This window comes from Protobothrops mucrosquamatus, unplaced genomic scaffold (assembly GCF_001527695.2).
Source record: "Protobothrops mucrosquamatus isolate PMUCROS unplaced genomic scaffold, P.Mucros_1.0 scaffold124, whole genome shotgun sequence".
Classification (NCBI taxonomy): Eukaryota; Metazoa; Chordata; class Lepidosauria; order Squamata; family Viperidae; genus Protobothrops; species Protobothrops mucrosquamatus.
In genome coordinates, this window is record NW_015386491.1 from 704,836 (window position 1) to 722,855 (window position 18,020).

The window sequence follows — 18,020 nt, forward strand, 5'->3', positions numbered from 1 at the left end:
GTCTGGTGGCAGTGCAACCTGTACAGGGACTAAACCAGTCTGTTATCTCTTGAGCCATAATATTTCTTAGCATGTTTAGCCTAACTAACTATCCTATTTTTATTTGAACCATTTTTAATTTCACTTGCTAGCTGAAGTAAACTCCTAGAACAGGTTACAAAAATTAGTAATGGTAGTCCTTGCCCTAGACCAGGGGTAGGCAACCTTGGCTCTTTTATGACTCGTGGACTTCAACTCCCAGAATTCCTGAGCCAGCATGGCTCAGCTTGGAAACTCTCCCTTTCCCCTCAGCATGGCTGGCTCAGGAATTCTGGGAGTTGAAGTCCACGAGTCATAAAAGAGCCAAGATTGCCTACCCCTGCCCTAGACAGACTTCCTAAAAGATATGTCATAAAAGGATTGGGAGGGAAAAGAAAATGGCATGTCAAGAATGGAAACATTTTGAGAGAAAAGATGGTAACCTTTGCAGGTCTGATGTAATAGGCCTGCTCCCTTTTCTGCCTTGACTCAAAAGTAGTAAATGAAGCTTCATGGAGATGGTCTGCCAGGAGGTCTGATACTTTTTCCTCTTTAAGAACCTCCAACATAAGTTTTAATTAATGATATAAACATAGTTTTGTCCTCTTTTTTTCATTATTAACAATAATTCTTCTTCCAGCAGCCATTTATCTTTTGTGCACAACCGAATGCTTGTGCAATGGCTTCAGTCAGGTCCATCAGGTCTGCAACAGTCTGCCTCCTAACAGTGGAGAAACTAGGAGAGGTTGTATGGTCTGATTCTCACAGATGTGCAGGTCTGGTCCAGCAGAGTAAACCCATTTGATGTACTAAACTTTGTCCTTGGGCAAAAAGATAATTTATGAAGAAGATTTACAGTTTTCAAAAACGATCCATTTGCTTCCTGCTCCAGTTATTATCCCCTGCAAAGATTTTAGTAATGTCTGGTATAATTCCTCTCTAGCAAAGCACAGTTTGGAAAGTAATCGTTTGTTTCCCACAGGGGGGAAAAATCATTTCAAATAATCTCTCACTGTGATGGAATACAGGACGTTTAGCATCCTCCAGCTGTTGTTTTCTCTCAATCCAACCACAGTTTTGGGATGTCTAGTCTATTCCAATGATGATATTCATTTATTTTAGAGGGCTCTAAGTACCACGTGATAATTCAAGAGTTGGTTGCTCATTCAGGATTTTCATGTGAGTGAAATATTTCTCCACTCCAAGCATTAATCTTCAGGGCAGGAGTATCAGAGAGCCAAGGCAGAGATTCTAATAGGTTCTGTTTGTGCCCCCAGTTTGCAGACTTTTGAATAATAAATGATCCAAGCACTGTTTTTGTTTCTCTGTTCCCCTGAGTTTTAAATGAAAATGTATGATCCAAGGTAGTGCTGTGATTCAGCTGTGTCCCATTCAGTTAATTCCTCTACGTGTCTTGATTGTACAAATGAAACAAGCAGACTAACTTCCAAATTAGCTGGCAGCATAAGTGATCAGTTTTCCTAATGCCGTTCTGCAGGAATGATTGTATATATTAGCATGAAAACAAACTTCCCATTTGAATATTTCAGTAAGGATGGCCATTTGGCATCTTTTAAAGAACTAACTGCAGCCAATGTGTGTGCCCAGCGATGCATCTGTGAATTAAAGCCTAAAATTTTGGACACAAAAGCTTCCCTTCCAAGCTCAGCCAAAGCTTTTATTGTTCTTTCTATTAAAGGCTAGGAACATTTTGTTCAAATGTACGTGAAATAATAGTGTTCTGATATTGGAAATCTGTGTGGAGTTCACTAGGTTGGTTGAATTAATTATTGACACCCCCTCATGCTCTTACTCAATTCGTCTTGGTAATGATCTTGTTGCTATACTCAGTTCAGTGTTGCTCCAGTAGTGATCCATTAGTAGCTAGCAAGAGAGAGGGCCTGTTTAAAGCTTGAGCCCCAGAAAAGCTAGGAGAGAGGTGCCAGAATAGTGAGGTGAAAAACAATAGTGAGAAGAAGTAGAATCCCCCTGGCTAAATCAGGAAAGAAATCCCTACATTTCTTAGGAGCAGCCTTCCAAAGTCTGATACTCTCCGAATGCATTGACACAACATCAGGATGAGGAAGATTGCTTAAGATGAGCATTTTGTCAACTAGCTCATAATTACAAAGTCATACATTAATCTACCAGTAGTAAAATGTACTCTCCTTTCCCCCTCTCTTCCACAAGACCTTTTGACAGATCCTTCATTTTTTCATAATGCAGGGGCAGGCAACTCATTTTGGGTTTATGGACACATTTGGGGTTATGAGATACTGTTTGTCAAGCACAAGCAACCAGAGCCAATAGGGCGGCCCAAGTAGATATTTTATTATTGATCATCTGTATTGCAAGAATTTCTCGAGACTGCCTTCTCCCTTGGGAAATGACAGATATAGACCTAAAGGTTTGACCTCAGGCATATTCTCTCCTGAAGAGATTCCAAGCTGGAATTTCTCTTTGCTCCCTCTAGAGGGGCATCCCTCCCCTTCAGCTGGTAATTCCACCACATTGTTGAAGATTTTCAAATGGATCCCAAGGCATTGTCATTCACACGTTTGATGTAACCCTTCATGTTTAGAATATTGTACACGTCAAAGTGTATTGCCCCACTCCCATTTTTGTTTCTTTGTTTTTAATAGAGATAAGTATCTTCTAGATCAGGGGTAGTCAACCTTGGCTCTTTTATGACTCGTGGACTTCAACTCCCAGAATTCCTGAGCCAGCTGTGCTGGCTCAGGAATTCTGGGAGTTGAAGTCCATGAGTCATAAAAGAGCCAAGGTTGACTACCCCTGTTCTAGATGATTTTTGTGGAAACAGAAAACAGGTGGGCCTTTAGTCCCTCAAAGCATGTCTTGTGCCCTTCATGTCTCCATCACAGGTTCTGGTAGTGACTTAAAATTCCTTTAGGAGAGCAAGAAAGAGATTTCTCTACTTTCCTTGCAGTTCTGGGTTTCTTATTTGACTTTGGGCTGTTCCTCACCATAGTGTAATGCCAGAATATCAGAATAGAATAGAATAGAACTGGAAGGGATCTTCGAGGTCTTCTAGCCCAACCCCCAGCTCAAGCAAGAGACTCTGTACCATTTCAGTGGCTATCCAGTGCTTGAATCAGCAGCAAACATGTGTGCTGCCCTGACAGCTGAGTTCCAGTTTGCCTCACTAACAAAGTTTGCAAGTCCCTATCCTAATGGCTTCACTACACGTAGTCCTTGACTTAACATCCATTCATTTAGCAACCATTCAAAATTACAATGTCACTGGGGAAAAAATGACTGGTCCTCACATTTATGACTGTCGCACAATTCCCACAGTCATGTGATCAGAATTCTGATGCTTGCCAACTGGCATATATTTACAATGGTTGTAGTGTCACGGGGGTCATATGATTGCCATTTGCAATGTTCCCAGTCAGCCTCCAGCAAAATCAATGGGGAAAGCCGAATTTGCTTAATAACTGCAGTGATTCCCTTAATAACCGTGGCAAAAAAGGGCATAAGACCGGGTATGACTTGGCTTAATAGGAGCCTTGGTGGCGCAGTGGTTAGAATGCAGTATTGCAGGCAAAAGCTCTGCATTCCACAGCCTGGAGTTTGATCCTGACAGGACTCAAGGTTGACTCAGCCTTCCATCCTTCTGAGACTGGTAAAATGAGGACCTAGATTGTTGGGGGCAATTATGCTGACTCTGTAAAACGCCCAGAGAGGGCTGTAAAGTGCTGCAATGTGTAAGTAAGTCTCAGTGCTGTTGCTATTAACATCCACTGTGCTTAGCAATGGACATTCTGGTCCCAGTTATTGTTGTAACTTGATGACTCCCTGTACAGGACTATTGAAGGAAAGCAATTGGGGATTCTCCTGGGTTTGCTCCCCCTCTCCTTCTGCTGTCACTCACTGGCAGGACTGATTGCTCTCCTTGACATAGAGTAGCAATGGGCTTTGGTATCTGGATGGGTGCTTGATGCAGATGATTTAGCCACCTTTTAGATTGCCCTGGTAACTTGTCATTGGCTGCTCCACGCTGGTAATCTGTCACTCGGGAGGTTTCTGAACACCATGTTACTGGTGATTTAGAAGACTCTGGTGGGCTTGCACTGAGAAATAGACCAACTGACAGATTGATGGAGTGGAGAAAAATACGCAGGCTGAAGCAGGAGGGAGCTTTCATGTCACATTGGGACAGTCCTGTCTCCTATTGATCTGTCAACTAGGCTATTTTTGGAAACCGGTTTATGGTCTTTCTGTCACTTGAGTCAGAAAGGGAAGCTCTTATTAATTTCACCCAGCTTTGATATGTCCAGGTTCGTGTGTGCTGCAAGGGAACAGTACTGTTGGCAGCAAGTGGCTGCACTTGGCAGAACCCAAAAGTATTCTGTGGAACACGTAGAACGATATTGCAGTAGGCAGAATAGCACACCGCTCAAGAAATTAAAAAATAGTAGAAAGCATAGAAAACCATGTGTTAGTAGAAGGATCTGAAAGCCTGTAATGCACTCATTTAGGACAAAAGAGCCAGTCTGATGTAATAGTTAAGGAAGGCAGCAGGCTAGAAACCAGGAGACCATGAATTCTAGTCCTGCCTTATGCAGAAAGCCAACTTGGGTAACCTGGAGCTAATCACTCTCTCTCTCAGCCCTAGGAAGAAAGCGATGGCAAACCACTTCTAAAAATTTTGGCCAGAAAACTGCCAGACTTCTCCAAGGAGTTACCAAGAGCATGTGTGCATGCAGATAGGGATACACCATCTTCATTTGGGAGAGTCAATAGTTTAAATCAAGTGGGAACCTTTTTTTCCCCTTATTTTGGGCAGACAGGTCTGTCAGTCTTTTGAAAGACCAATGAACATTGTGTAGAAAAAGTTCTACCAACCTTTCAGAAGACTGTGTTTAAGAGCCCACATATTTGCCTGAATGGCATTTTGCAAAATGCAGGTTCACATGGGCAAGTGTCTCCGGGTGTCTGGTCTCATTGGAGCCTAAACTAAAAAGGTTGTGGAGGGCACCGCCCAGTGACCAGAACGGGGGAATGCTTGTGTCCTTGGTCACAATACAGGTAACGCTCAGCTTACAACCAGTTACTTAATGATTATTTAGAGTTACAATGGACTAAAAAAAAAGTTAATTAAGACCCATCCTCAAAGTTACAACCGCCATACTATCCCTATGGTCACTTCATCACATTTCAGGCAACCTTGGCAACCAGTTCACATTTACAACCAGTTGCAGCATCCCCTTGTCATATGATCAAATTTTGCAAGGTTTTTGTAGTTTTCTGGCAAAAAAACCTTACTCCACTAGGTAAGCCTTGGATTCAAACTTATCACCATGTGATTCATTTAACAGCCACATTATTTGCTTAACAACTATGGTGACTCACTTAACATCCACTGTAAAACACTGGTAAAATCAAGTCCGGTTGCATGATGATTAAACTGCAATGACTTACAACCAAAATTCCAGGGTCAGTTGGATCATAAGTTGAGGACTACTTGTAAGTACACTCCTAGGGCCTACAAAACTTTGCAAGGTGAGAGGGATCTATGAAAACGTTTTAAGTTTCAAAAAGTAGAATAATAAGAACAAAATGTTCATACATCAAAATTAAATACACTAAAGATATTTTTACCACTTTATTATGCATATACTTACTGTGATTTATTGATAAGTAAAGGTCCAGGTAATATTTTAATAAACCAGATTATTGCTTTCAGGGGCCTCTTGGGATCTTAATGTGGCCCTGGAAGTATTGGGCCATCCCAGGTATTGTCAATCATTCAAACCCCACAAATGTTGGGAAAAGAGAGAAAGGACTGCTTTATTCTACTTTTTCCCTCTTCTAGTTGCCATACTTCATGAATGAATTAACACTAACGGAATTGGACATGGGAATTGCGTTGCCGAAAATCCTTCAAGCCTATAAGCCTACCATTGATTATAAAGGTATTGCATTGAATTTTAATGTTGTAGGATGCATTAATAATAGAAAACTATCATGCTGTTACCTAATCATAATATGCACTCAATGAATGTTCTCTAGTTCTAACAATATCTCTCTTAGACTGCTCTAACGTTGTTGTTTTTCCTGCATGGGACTGCCTCTGGATGCAACATCTAAGCTGCACCTGAACAGCAGGGAGGATATGATATAGCAGTGGTGGCGGACCTTTTAGAGACCGAGTGCCCAAACTGCAACCCAAAACCCACTTATTTATCGCCGGGTGCCAGATGGGCGTGGCCCACTGGGTGGGCATGGCTGTGGTGGTCATGGTAGACTGGGCCAAGGTGGGCGTGGTCACCTCGATGTTGCTTGTGGGGAGGGACGCCTGTGGGGGTTGGGCAGGGTTGGGGGAGATCCAGGGGGTCTCTGGCAGGTGGGGCGGTGGGCAGGAGGCTTGTCCTCCAGGACGAGGCAAGGCGAGGCAGGGCAGGGGTGCCATTGTCACAGGGCAAGGGAAGGCAGGGGCTGGGGTAGCTGCTGCCTGACCCCATCGGCCCCCGCACACAGAGGCCAGTGAGCGCATGGGGGCCGACAGTGTCCATCAGCAGCCACAGCCAGCCGGCCCCTCTACCGGCGCACTCTGGGGCTCTGCAGCCTGCCGCCAGCAGTTCAGAGAAGCCGCCTCTGAGCTAGGCTGACGGCTGACAGCTGAGGAGGCGATGCAGTGGACCATGCCTGAGAAAAGGAGAGCATGTGAGGCCAGGAGGGATGAGATGGGGGGAGGGAAAACAGCTGTGCTGGGATGCATTCAGCCACGTGGGACCTTGGCAAGTTAGTGGGCGGCTGGTTGAAGAGGGACAGTTGCCATCTCCGGGGCATGGTGCGTGTGCCCACAGAGAGGGCTCTGAGTGCCGCCTCTGGCACGCGTGCCATAGGTTCGCCACCACTGTGTTATAGCATGTAGAGGAGCATCTATTTGAACATGCTGCACTGGTTAGCAATAGGCTTCCAAGCCCAGTTCAGAGTGCTCAGGTTACTTTTAGGTCTACACAGTGGGGTATTGTGTTATCTCAGGCAATGCTTTGCCCAAATAGCCTGAATAAGGTGGCAGTCTTTTTTGGTAACAGTCCCCACTTTATAGAATTCCCCCCTTCCCTCATAGACATAGCCCTAACCCTCCTTGCATTTTGGAAGAAAAAGGGGGACTCCTATTGTATGATGTCGTTCTCATAAAGTATGGCTGCGTAGCTTTTATTTTAACATCGTTGCAGCTTTGTTTTCACTGTTTGTCCCTCCTTTTGGGATTGGATTGGGCCAGAAATCTCTTTAGTAAAAAAAAATAATGGGGGAGTGGTGCATGTAAATGCTACTTGAATTGATTGCTTCATTGAGCAGAGCTTCAGTTTACTTAGTTTATATATATATATTTTATCCATAAACAAATCATGTTTTCTATTTCACTACCTAGAAGTGGACTTTTTGGTGGTCCCTGAGTTTGGTTGGCTGTTGGCAGACATTTCATTACCCAGCTATTTTTTTCCTTGCTATGGTTTCCTTCCTTTGTTGATTAGGGCATTACAAAACCACAACCAACTAAAAGTGGCATGGCAAGCTACTGAATATAAACAGAGAGCAAACACCATACTTATGATAATTACACACTAACGATGTTACCTAGTTGGGTAATGAAACACCTGCAAACAAACCACTAAGCTCAGACAGCACCAAGAACTTCACAGTTCACCCCTGAGCTACATATACAGTACATTCTCTTCTATTTCTGTCTGAATGTGCCCTATTAAAGATGGGAAACTATTTGACTCGGAAGGGTAGATACTAGTATTTACTTCTATCATTTTAAATGAATGTTTGAAAGGGAGCTTTCAAATTTGGGCTTGTCTTTTAATTTTCCCTCATGTATTACTTTTAAAATACATTATTTATATTTTGCACAGAAATGGGGACATCTTTCCTGTGGTTTAATAATTTAATTTATTACATTATGACTGCCTATTTTAGAAGACTCTGGGTAATTTACACAATTTTTAAAAAGTCCAAACAACAAAAAACAGCAAGGCACACTATTTTTTTTAATTTAGTAACACGATATAAAACGTTCAACTAGATTATCAATACAACTGTTTCTTATTGCCTCATATTGGAAAATTTGGTTTGTCATGAATGAAAAATTTATATCTGTAATCTCCTTGAATTATTATTTTTGTTTAATTTCATTATATTATATTAAAAAGAATTGGTACTTGGAGGTTGCTGACTCACTGATTGCATAAATGAAAGCAACTGAATTTCACCAACTGAAATCACAGGAAAAATGTATTTGTTGGTTCTTGATCACTGGGTCTATTTTGATGGAGATTAATCAAATAGGCTCTATTCATGTCTGTTGCTTTATATAAATGTCGTATTAAATTGTCAAAACAGCATCTGAGTACAAATTAATGAACCCAGCAGAACAGAATTGTAGTTCGAATGACTCTTTTTTGTTTTCATCCTATCATAGAAATAGAATTCAGTCTGCCCTTATTGCAAAATAGTGCGGATTTTTTTTAAAGCAACACCATTTTTTCATTGTGAAAAAACAGTATGATATATTTTTAGAATTGATTCATTCAATTTACTGCAATAGAAATATTTCAGCCCCTGTAGAGCAATTGGTGGCTGCTCTTTTTTTCAATCAGAATAAAGCTGGAAGGGACCTTGGAGGTCTTCTAGTCCAACCCCTGCTCAAGCAGGAGACCTTATACCATTTCAGACAAGTGACTGCCCAGTCTCTTCTTAAAAACCTCCAGGAATGGAGCACCCACAACTTCTGGAGGCAAAGCTGTTCCACTGGTTAATTGTCCTCACTGTTAGGAATTTTCTCCTTAATTCCATATTGCTTCTCTCCTTAATTAGTTTCCATCCATTGTTGCTTGTCCGGCCTTCTGGTACTTTGGAAAATAAATTCACCCTCTCCTCTTTGTGGCAATCTTTCAAATACTGGAATATGGCTATCATGTCCCCCCCTAGTCCTTCTTTTCTGTAGACTAGCCAAATCCAACTCCCGCAACCGTTCTTCATATGTTTTAGTCTCCAGGTTTTTAACCATCTTAGTTGCTCTTCTTTTCACTTTTTCCAAAGTCTCAACTTCTTTTTTGTAATGCGATGACCAAAACTGGATGCAGTATTCCATGTATGATCTTACTAAGACTTTATAAAGTGGCACTAATACTTCGTGATTTTGATTGTATGCCTCTGTTTATACAACAAAGGATTGTATTAGCTTTTTTGGCTGCTGCCGCACACTTATGACTCATGTTTAAGTGATTGTCCACTAGGACTCCAAGGTCCCTCTCACAGTTACTGTTTTTGAGCCAGGTTTCACCTAATCTGTACTTGTACCTTTGGTTTTTCCTGCCTAAGTGTAAAACCTTGCTTTTCTCCACGTTCTTTGACTAGATTGTTACTGAGACATGGCATTGTACAATAAGGCATGGAAGCAAATTCCAGATCTTTGGGGTTGAAAGATAAATGTACTGGTTAGGACTACTGAGTGGGTGTTACTATTTTCTGCCTCATTCTGTTTCACCCTTTAAAGATTTGAGTACTTTTCCAGTGAGTGAAAAATACGTCCATTGCTCATCCAAAGAGATTGAAGCTTTGACAAAGATTTCAGAGGCAACCAATATATTATCGCATAATAACGTCATTAAAGAGCTTATTTGTCTCCATTAGAGGTGCATTTAGATGAAAGAAAAGAGGCCACTTGCTACTTAGCTCTTTAGAGTTGAAAAGTAATCCTAATTGGGAAACTGCTGCATGTTCAATTTAGGAATGGTTTCGTGGATATATTATAAGCAGCTAAGTATAAGGGAGAAAATGTGGACCTAGAAGAAGGAGAAAGAAGGCGCTGCACTATATTTCATTCTAACATACTTTACTGGGATGTTGAGGTAAACGTTTGAGGTATTTTGAGTTTAAGCACACCTGCCCCAGTTTATTATATTCCATGGTTTTTGAGGATTTCTCTTCATTTTACCTCTCTAGAAAATAGGGTTGGTGGAGAAAGTGTGTGAATTGACCAATTAAATAGAGCCGAGAGACTATAAGATACATTTGAACCTAGGCAGACACCTGAAGCATTATGCCAATGGCTTCCCTCTGAACCTGTTCATGCATCCACATTTGTTATTCTGTAAAACAAGAATATTAGAAATGTTCCACATGGTGGGGGTTTTTTAATAGCCAAAATTATGACATGAGAATTAAGGGGTAAGTTTTGCACATCCCCACTAGATATGTTTGGCTGTGGATATCACATTCCAAAGTGTCCCCTTCCTCAGGGGTTTGGTGTGTCTGGTTTGCTATAAGGCAGTAGTGGCAAACCTATGGCACGCGTGCCAGAGGCGGCACTCAGAGCCCTCTCTGTGGGCACGCGTGCCATGCCCTGGAGATGGTGGGGACTGGCCGCCGCCTCCCTGGCCCCACCCACCCAGTCTGCCATGACCACTGCGGCCATGCCCACCTGGCACCCGTTGATAAATAAGTGGGTTTTGGATTGCAGTTTGGGCACTGGGTCTCTAAAAGGTTCGCCATCACTGCTATAAGGGGACAATCTTCCTCACAACTGATTGTAAATAGCACGATGCAGCTGCTCTGAGATGCTGATCCTTTCCATTTCCTGTCTTCTTTAGCTAAATAGGAACAATGTTTTGAGTCTGTGATGTGGCTGTTTTATCTCTCTGCCTCGCAGATGCTCTCTAAAGCTTCCCCCTTTATAATTGCAGGAAATTACATACAGATCAGAACAATACAATTACAAACAGTTGCACGGAGGTTATTGCTAGTCTGCCTCAGATAGATGGATGCCCCCCTATGGAATTCAGGGCAGATGACAGGATCGAAATTGCAATGCTTGAAACATTTTCAGAGACGATGTGGGAAGCGTTCATGTTTCTTTTTACAGGCTTTTTAATTGTCCCTTAAGATAGGTTCATAAGGAGATTTATTTGGGGCATTTTTGGAGAAAACTGGAAGGCAATATTTGGGTGTTTTCAGAACTGTTGAATACAATATTAAAGAGGAAGGATGTGCATTTATAGCAAGAGCATTTATTTGATTTACAGCTTTCAAAGATCATGCTACTTAAATTTGGTGGCAAAATAGTAATTCTTAGCGGTCTAATTTTTAAACTCTTGTTACAATTTTTGAAAAGTTAACTGCCACCAAAGTAAATTTAAACAGTCCAAAAATTGTAGCCCTATTGACTCTGATGAAATCATCATATCTCCAATCATAAAGGTACTCCTCAATTTACGATCGTTTGTTCAGTGACCATTCAAAACTACAGTGGTGCTGAAAAAAATGGATGTATGACCTATATTTGAAGTTACGGTTATTGCAGCACTTCTGCAGCCACGTAATGAAAATTTGGACACTCCAGCCCTCCATATGACTGACTGAACGGGCAATGCAACTCCCCCCATCTGTCTATCTGTCTAACCCAGGGGTAGGCAACCTTGGCTCTTTTATGACTCGTGGACTTCAACTCCCAGAATTCCTGAGCCAGCCATGCTGGCTCAGGAATTCTGGGAGTTGAAGTCCACGAGTCATAAAAGAGCCAAGGTTGCCTACCCCTGGTCTAACCCAACTCAGCCATTTACCCAGCCCACCAGCACATGCAAAGCTGCTGAGGTCATGGCGGCCTTTGGCCTCTCCCACATCCCACTAGGCCCCAGCAGCCACCTGCGGAAGGGTGTGAAGCAGCCTCTGTCGGAAGGCTGCATCTCCCATCAGCTGCGTGTGCCTGTCAGCATCTTCAGAAAAACCCAAAGAGAAGCGGAGCAATTTATCTCCTGGGCATGATTGGGTGGTGGAGCCAACTGAAAGCTTCTCAGGCATAGAAGGGCAGAGAGAAGGCCCAAGGCCTTCTGGCCCACAGCAGCTTTGTCCACGCTACTGTATCTTGTAGCTGACTAAGGCCTTGCAGCCCCTCCCCCACTCCTTAAGGCACCGTATACTCTGCTTAATGATCCACAGGATCGCTTAACAACTACAACTGGAGGCGCCAGGATTGCAGTCATTGAGCGAAGCATTTGTGAGGTGCCTTGCTTAATGACCGCAATGACTTAGGATCAAAATCCCAAGCTCAATTGTGATCGTAAGTTGAGGTTTACCTGTATTCCTTTGCAGCACATGGCCTACTTTTTATGCAAAGATCCTCCATATAATATACGTAAGTAGTGCTACTCCAGTGTGCTATGTAGAAATTATTCCACTTCCATTCTTCTGAATAGATTTGCCTCTTACCCGCACTGAAATGAATAAGTAAGGTTGTGCATGTATGTCTTAACTGAGTTCACATTCTATTTTGCTACTGTCTGAATGGAACAAAACAGTTTTTTCCCTGTGTTACTTTGGAGGCTCCACTGTCACAAGCTAGCAATCTATGAATTTTACGATTTAAACAATAGTGTGTCATAGGATAAAAACTGGTCATTAGATTTTCTTAAGACTAAAAAAAGTGAAAGTGAGTGCTCCACAGCAAGTCTCTTTTTGAGAAAGAATCACCCTCTTATTTTCCAGTAACTCTTAGGATTTTGAAACAATCCAATTGTAAGATCAATACAGCAGATACAGACATTATTACCAATTAGAGTGCTAACATTTCTAAATCTGCTGAATTATATAATGCCGTCTTCGCTTCATGCTTGCCTTTACCGATCAAATTGCAGCTTACATTCATAATAATAGCCTTGACTTCTAAAGAAGAGGTGGGAACAATCTGAAGGCATGTGTGTAATTTGCATCCTGTGGCAAATTCCTCCCCCCCACACACACACTTCTTGTTGTTTATACTTAACATGATATTCTCCCAAAAATTCTAGGACTTTGGATTGACTTGGAAATATTGTACAATGGATCTTTTCTGATGACCCTCGAGACAAAGATGAATTTGACCAAACTTGGGAAAGAACCACTGGGTGAAGCGTTAAAATCCGGAGAATTTGGTAAAGAAGGGTAAGGAATATGGTTATCAGTTAAATTTTTGTTCAGAAAAAAGTCGTAGGATCAACGTTCTGCATTTATCCACGAAAGAACCCAGTGAACTCTTTATAGTAAATAATGTAGTACAGGTAGTTCTCGACTTAAAACAGTTCATTTAGTGACCATTCAAAGTTACAACAGCACTGAAAAAAGTGATTTATGGCCATTTTTCACATTTCTAAGTGTTGCAGCATCCCCCCGTGGTCATGTGATTTACATTTGGATGTTTGACAACTGGCTCGTATTTATGACAGTTGCAATGTCCCGGGGTCATGTGATTCCCTTTTGCGACCTTCTGACAAGCCCTTAATAACCGTGTTACTAATTTAACAACTGCAGTGATTCACTTAACAAAGGCGGCAAGAAAAGTCGAAAAATGGGGCAAAACTCACTTAACAAATTTCTCACTTAGCAACATAAATACTGGGCTCAATTCTGGTTATAAGTCGAGGACTACTTGTAATTGTTTATGTGAAAGCTGTTGTGCACAGTCTAACTCTGTCACCCTCAAGCTCAAAATGTATCAATGAGCCTTTTGTATATTGTTATTGTTTTATGCTCAGAATATATGTTGAGTTAGACATAAAAAAGTGAGATAAAAATATAAGGATGGCGGCAGCAGAGAGCAGGGGTCTGCAGAGGTGGTCCAGCGGGATTTGGGTTCCAGCAGCAGCTGTCATTGTTGAGCTATTGTGGGCTGTAGCAAAGAGTTCAGTGGCCTGTCGCAGGGCTTTTCAACCGTTTCACAGATTGTACCACTTTTAGGACATGACAATACTCAAGCACCACCCTGCTTAACAAGGTGTCAAAAACTTGATGACTAAAAAAAACGGGGGAGGGGAGAATTTTGGGTTTTACTGATTATATTGATTTGTTGTTGTAGAAATGGCTAGTTTATACTATTATGGAAAAGTAAAAAGTTGAGATTTGATGTTAATGCTTCATTCTACTGCAACAGAGGAAGTCGGGAGTCAATGTCTTTTTTCTTTTTCCTTTCTCCACCTCACTTTTCTTTCCTTTTTTCCTCCACACTGTGTCCTACAATTTGCTTTTGTATTTTTGTATTTTATACCATAATCTAATAAAATGTTACAAACTGGAGAAAAAAAAGGAAAAAAGTACGGGTTTTACTCCTCCTTTTATATGTCTCCTCTCCTCCCTCCTCCTTTTATATCCTCTCTTCTCTCCTCCTCCTCCTTTTATATCTTCTCTTCTCTCCCCCCTCCTCCTCCTTTTATATCCTCTCCTCTCTCTCTCCCTTCTCCTTTTATATCATCTCTCCTCTCCCCCCTCCTCCTTTTATATCTTCTCCTCTCTCTACCCCTCCTCCTCCTTTTATATCCTCTCTTCTCTCCCCTCCTCCTTTTCTCTTCCAGGTGCGCTGGAAGCACTGATCAGCTGGAGCTGTGTGTGCAGATCCTGGGCTCTCAGCAGAGCCCCGGCAATACTGCAGCTCCAGCTGAATCTCCCCCAGGCTTCTTTGGCACTGCCGCGGCTTCAGCTCATCCACTTTTACAATTTTTTTACACTTTTTTTTTTACAGTGCATTAATTTTTTTACAGTGTATTAATTGTTTTGTTTTAACTGGCTGTAAGCCGCCCTGAGTCCACCAGGAGAAGGGCGGGATATAAATACAATAAACTCTAAACTCTAAACTCTAAACCAGATGCCGAAGTACCACCAGTGGTATGCATACCACGGGTTGAAAAGCCCTGGCCTATAGAATGTGTTTAAGACCTCTGCCTTAACCATCCCAGCAAACTGACTCTGAAATATAACATATTGGGCAGTGGAATGTATATACAGACCCAATTCAAATTTCAAGTAGCCACAAAATGCAACAAAGAATTTTTCTTCTCCCTTCCTTCCGTTTCCTTATCATCTCTTGTTCTGGCCTGTGCTTACTTTTGGATGAGATTTTAAATTCTCAGATGTGTTTGGTCCTTCTGTCATGCTGTTTGCTGTTTTCCTGCTGAAAGACCCATTTATCAGCCTTGCAGGAAGATGGGCAAACTGCAGTAAAGCTGACATACACAGAGCCTGCCTTAAATGGAAGAAAAGATATTTTGCTGCTGGCATAGCTCCCAAGCTCTTAGGAAAGAAGTATTGCTACAACATATGGCTGAGACTCAAGGCATGCAGATGTACAACGATCAATGAACATGTTTACATTCTGTTTTAATAAAAGCTGAAATAAACAGGTTGTATTTATGAATTGTGACTAATTTTTAAACTATATTTTTCTATTGGATCCTTCTCTGTTGATTTCATATTTTAGTTGACTCGCTTACCCTGCTTATGTTGACACCAGATGTAGCTGATTATATCTTTCACATAATTCTGCAATGGTATATATTTTTTGCCTCCCCCTTCCCCCAAAATGGTTGAGCTCCATGTATATTTTAAAAAACTAAAAACTTGTCAGCTATACTGTATATTTTAATTTATGTTTTCATAATCAGTGTATGTGATATTTTAATAATAGTGTAGATTAGACTATATGACTTAACAAAATGCACTTTTTAAAAAGGTCGGCTAATTCTGTTTATTTCATGCTGGCCAAATGAAGTATCTTAATAGAAATTAGCCAGAAATTATTCTGTACTGTCTCTTCTCTAACTTAACACTTATTCTTATTTCTCCTTCATTTTCTTTTCTTTTTTAAATAATATTTGGATTCGTCAATCTGGGATTTTTTTCTGGTGAGTGGTATGTGTCATATCATCCCATTCTATGTACTGTTGATTCTGTTAGTGCTGAAACATTCCGAAGTTTTTCTCAAATGCATCAGTTGAATTTGGAGGGGTTTTTTTTCTTTCCCTATTGTTGAAACCACTGTTCAGTGCATATGCTACACAATCTTTGTGTGGAGAGGTCAGTTCTTTGAAACCAGTATATCTTGATAGTTAGCTTTAATGCACTTGCAGTTGCCTTCTCAAATACATGATCAAACTTGTATGATTTCCACACTTCATAGTTATATGCCCTGGGATACTACCGGTAGTTCTAGCTGGAGTCACTGCAACAGCTCCTGAAGTAGTAGAGAAAGGGGAGTCTTAAAGGGATATATTTTCTTTCCACAGTTCTTGAAATGTCTGAAGTACGTCTGCCTGTGGGGGTGTCGAGGGATGGAGAAATGTGCTCTCTAGATTTGGAAGCAAACATTACTTATTACAAGTAGTAATTCTCTAATACTACTGATACTGCTTGAAGACGGTGCAGACACAACTCTAGTGTGTCTAATATCTAGCGTATTCCCATCTGCAGTGTAAAGCAGCAAATCTGGAAAAATTGAGACATGGGTAGAATGATAAATATGAATGCTTCTAACTTTGGAGTGGTTTTTTTTTAAAGATCTTTCAGAGCTAGCCTTCTGAAATCTGAAAATAAAACCATGTGATAAATCATAAAGGTGCTAAAGTACCCATAATAATGCAGTTTTGGTGCTATTCTGGTCTAATATTATTAGAAAATCCTATGAATAGCCCTTTTGTTCATGGTTGTGTGCTTATAGCCAGATATATTTAAGTATTTTATCACAGGACACTGCTTTTCCTTCTTTATGGTTTTAAAGAGAAATTTGAACATTTATCAGAAGGCTTGTAGCATTTTTTCCTGCTATTATAGATTTCATCAGAATGAATTAAAAGGTAAGCAGTGAATGCTCCAACACTGGAAGTTTTTAAGAAGAAACTGGACAGCCATTTGTCCGAAATGGTATAGGGTTACCTGCCTTAGCAGGGGGTTGGACTTGATGACCTCCAAAGTCCCTTCCAACTTTTTATTATTATTATTATTATTATTATTATTATTATTATTATTATTATTATTATTATTATTATTATTATTAAACATCATGGCATTTATTTCCTGCCTTTTCCTTGGAAGCTCAACACAGGGTATATGGGATTCTTCCTTAATTACATTCTATTCAACAATAACCCTATGAGGTAGATTGTGCTAAGAGAGAAAGAGAGAGAGACCTCTGTGGCTGAAGGTGAATTGGAACTTAGCTGTTTGAAGCACAAAATTGAAAGCTGTGGCATTCATTTTATCCTTGGTTTAAAACACAAGATCATAATACAGATTGCCAACAGTCATGACAAAAGCAAAATAATTTGATAGGATTGGTAATGGACTTCCTACTGTTTTATAGCAAAAGATATAAGAAAGTGATCATTTTAGAAAAATCTACAGAAGCAGTTCCTGAAACTCCAGACTACCTTTGTTATCTGCAGTGGGTATGACTTCCTATTAAATCTAATCTAGTGAAAAGAAGAATGTGGAATCCTTAAAAAATGACCAAGAGTTCTGCTCTGGGTGGATTAGAATGGTGAGAATGTTGCTGCCCTAGTTGAAAGTTACTAGAGTCTATCATGTCAATCTTTCTGGAAAAATTCTGGAGAGTGGGAAAGAAGTATTCATAGCAATCTATAAAAATTGGCAGGCTGTTCTAGATTACTTGTTTTCCCAAGCAGCTAAAGGAACATTTGTCAAACTGTGTGAGATACAAAAATCTGAGTTAATTTCTAAGACAGAGGAAGCTAATGATGACATGTGTGACTTTATCATTATCCTCAGGATGTAACAAATCAGACATTAGGATGCAAATACAGTGGTACCTTGGTACACATTGTTAATTCGTTCCAGGAGGCATGGTGAGTATCAAAAATGATGAGTACCAAACAAATTTTTCCCAATAAGGAATAATGTAAGTGAGTCACAAGGCAGCCAACACTGACAAATTCTATGTTGTGCATTGAGTACCGAACAAATGATGAGTACCGGGACAAAATTTTCACATCAAAATGCGTTGAGTACCAAATTCGATGAGTTTCAAAGCTGTTGAGTGCCAAGGTATCACTGTACTTAACGGTACCATTTGAGTGGTGGTCACCATGTCTGCATCCATCATTTTCACGTTAATATAGTTTGCTGTGGAACGATGGAGTTTTTGATCAAATAATAATAATAATAATAATAATAATAATAATAATAATAATAATAATAATAATAAT

At 40.6% G+C, this 18,020-nt stretch overlaps 1 protein-coding gene across 1 annotated transcript in view; it reads left to right on the forward strand.

Annotated features, from left to right (window-relative positions):
* Window positions 1–18,020, forward strand: part of TEX2 (testis expressed 2) — a 72,495-nt gene that overhangs the window by 40,747 nt on the left and 13,728 nt on the right. Inside the window, exons 6-7 of the mRNA XM_015812960.1 lie at window positions 5,858–5,957; window positions 12,843–12,975. Coding sequence (XP_015668446.1) covers window positions 5,858–5,957; window positions 12,843–12,975 — 233 coding nt within the window. The remainder of the gene's footprint in view (window positions 1–5,857; window positions 5,958–12,842; window positions 12,976–18,020) is intronic.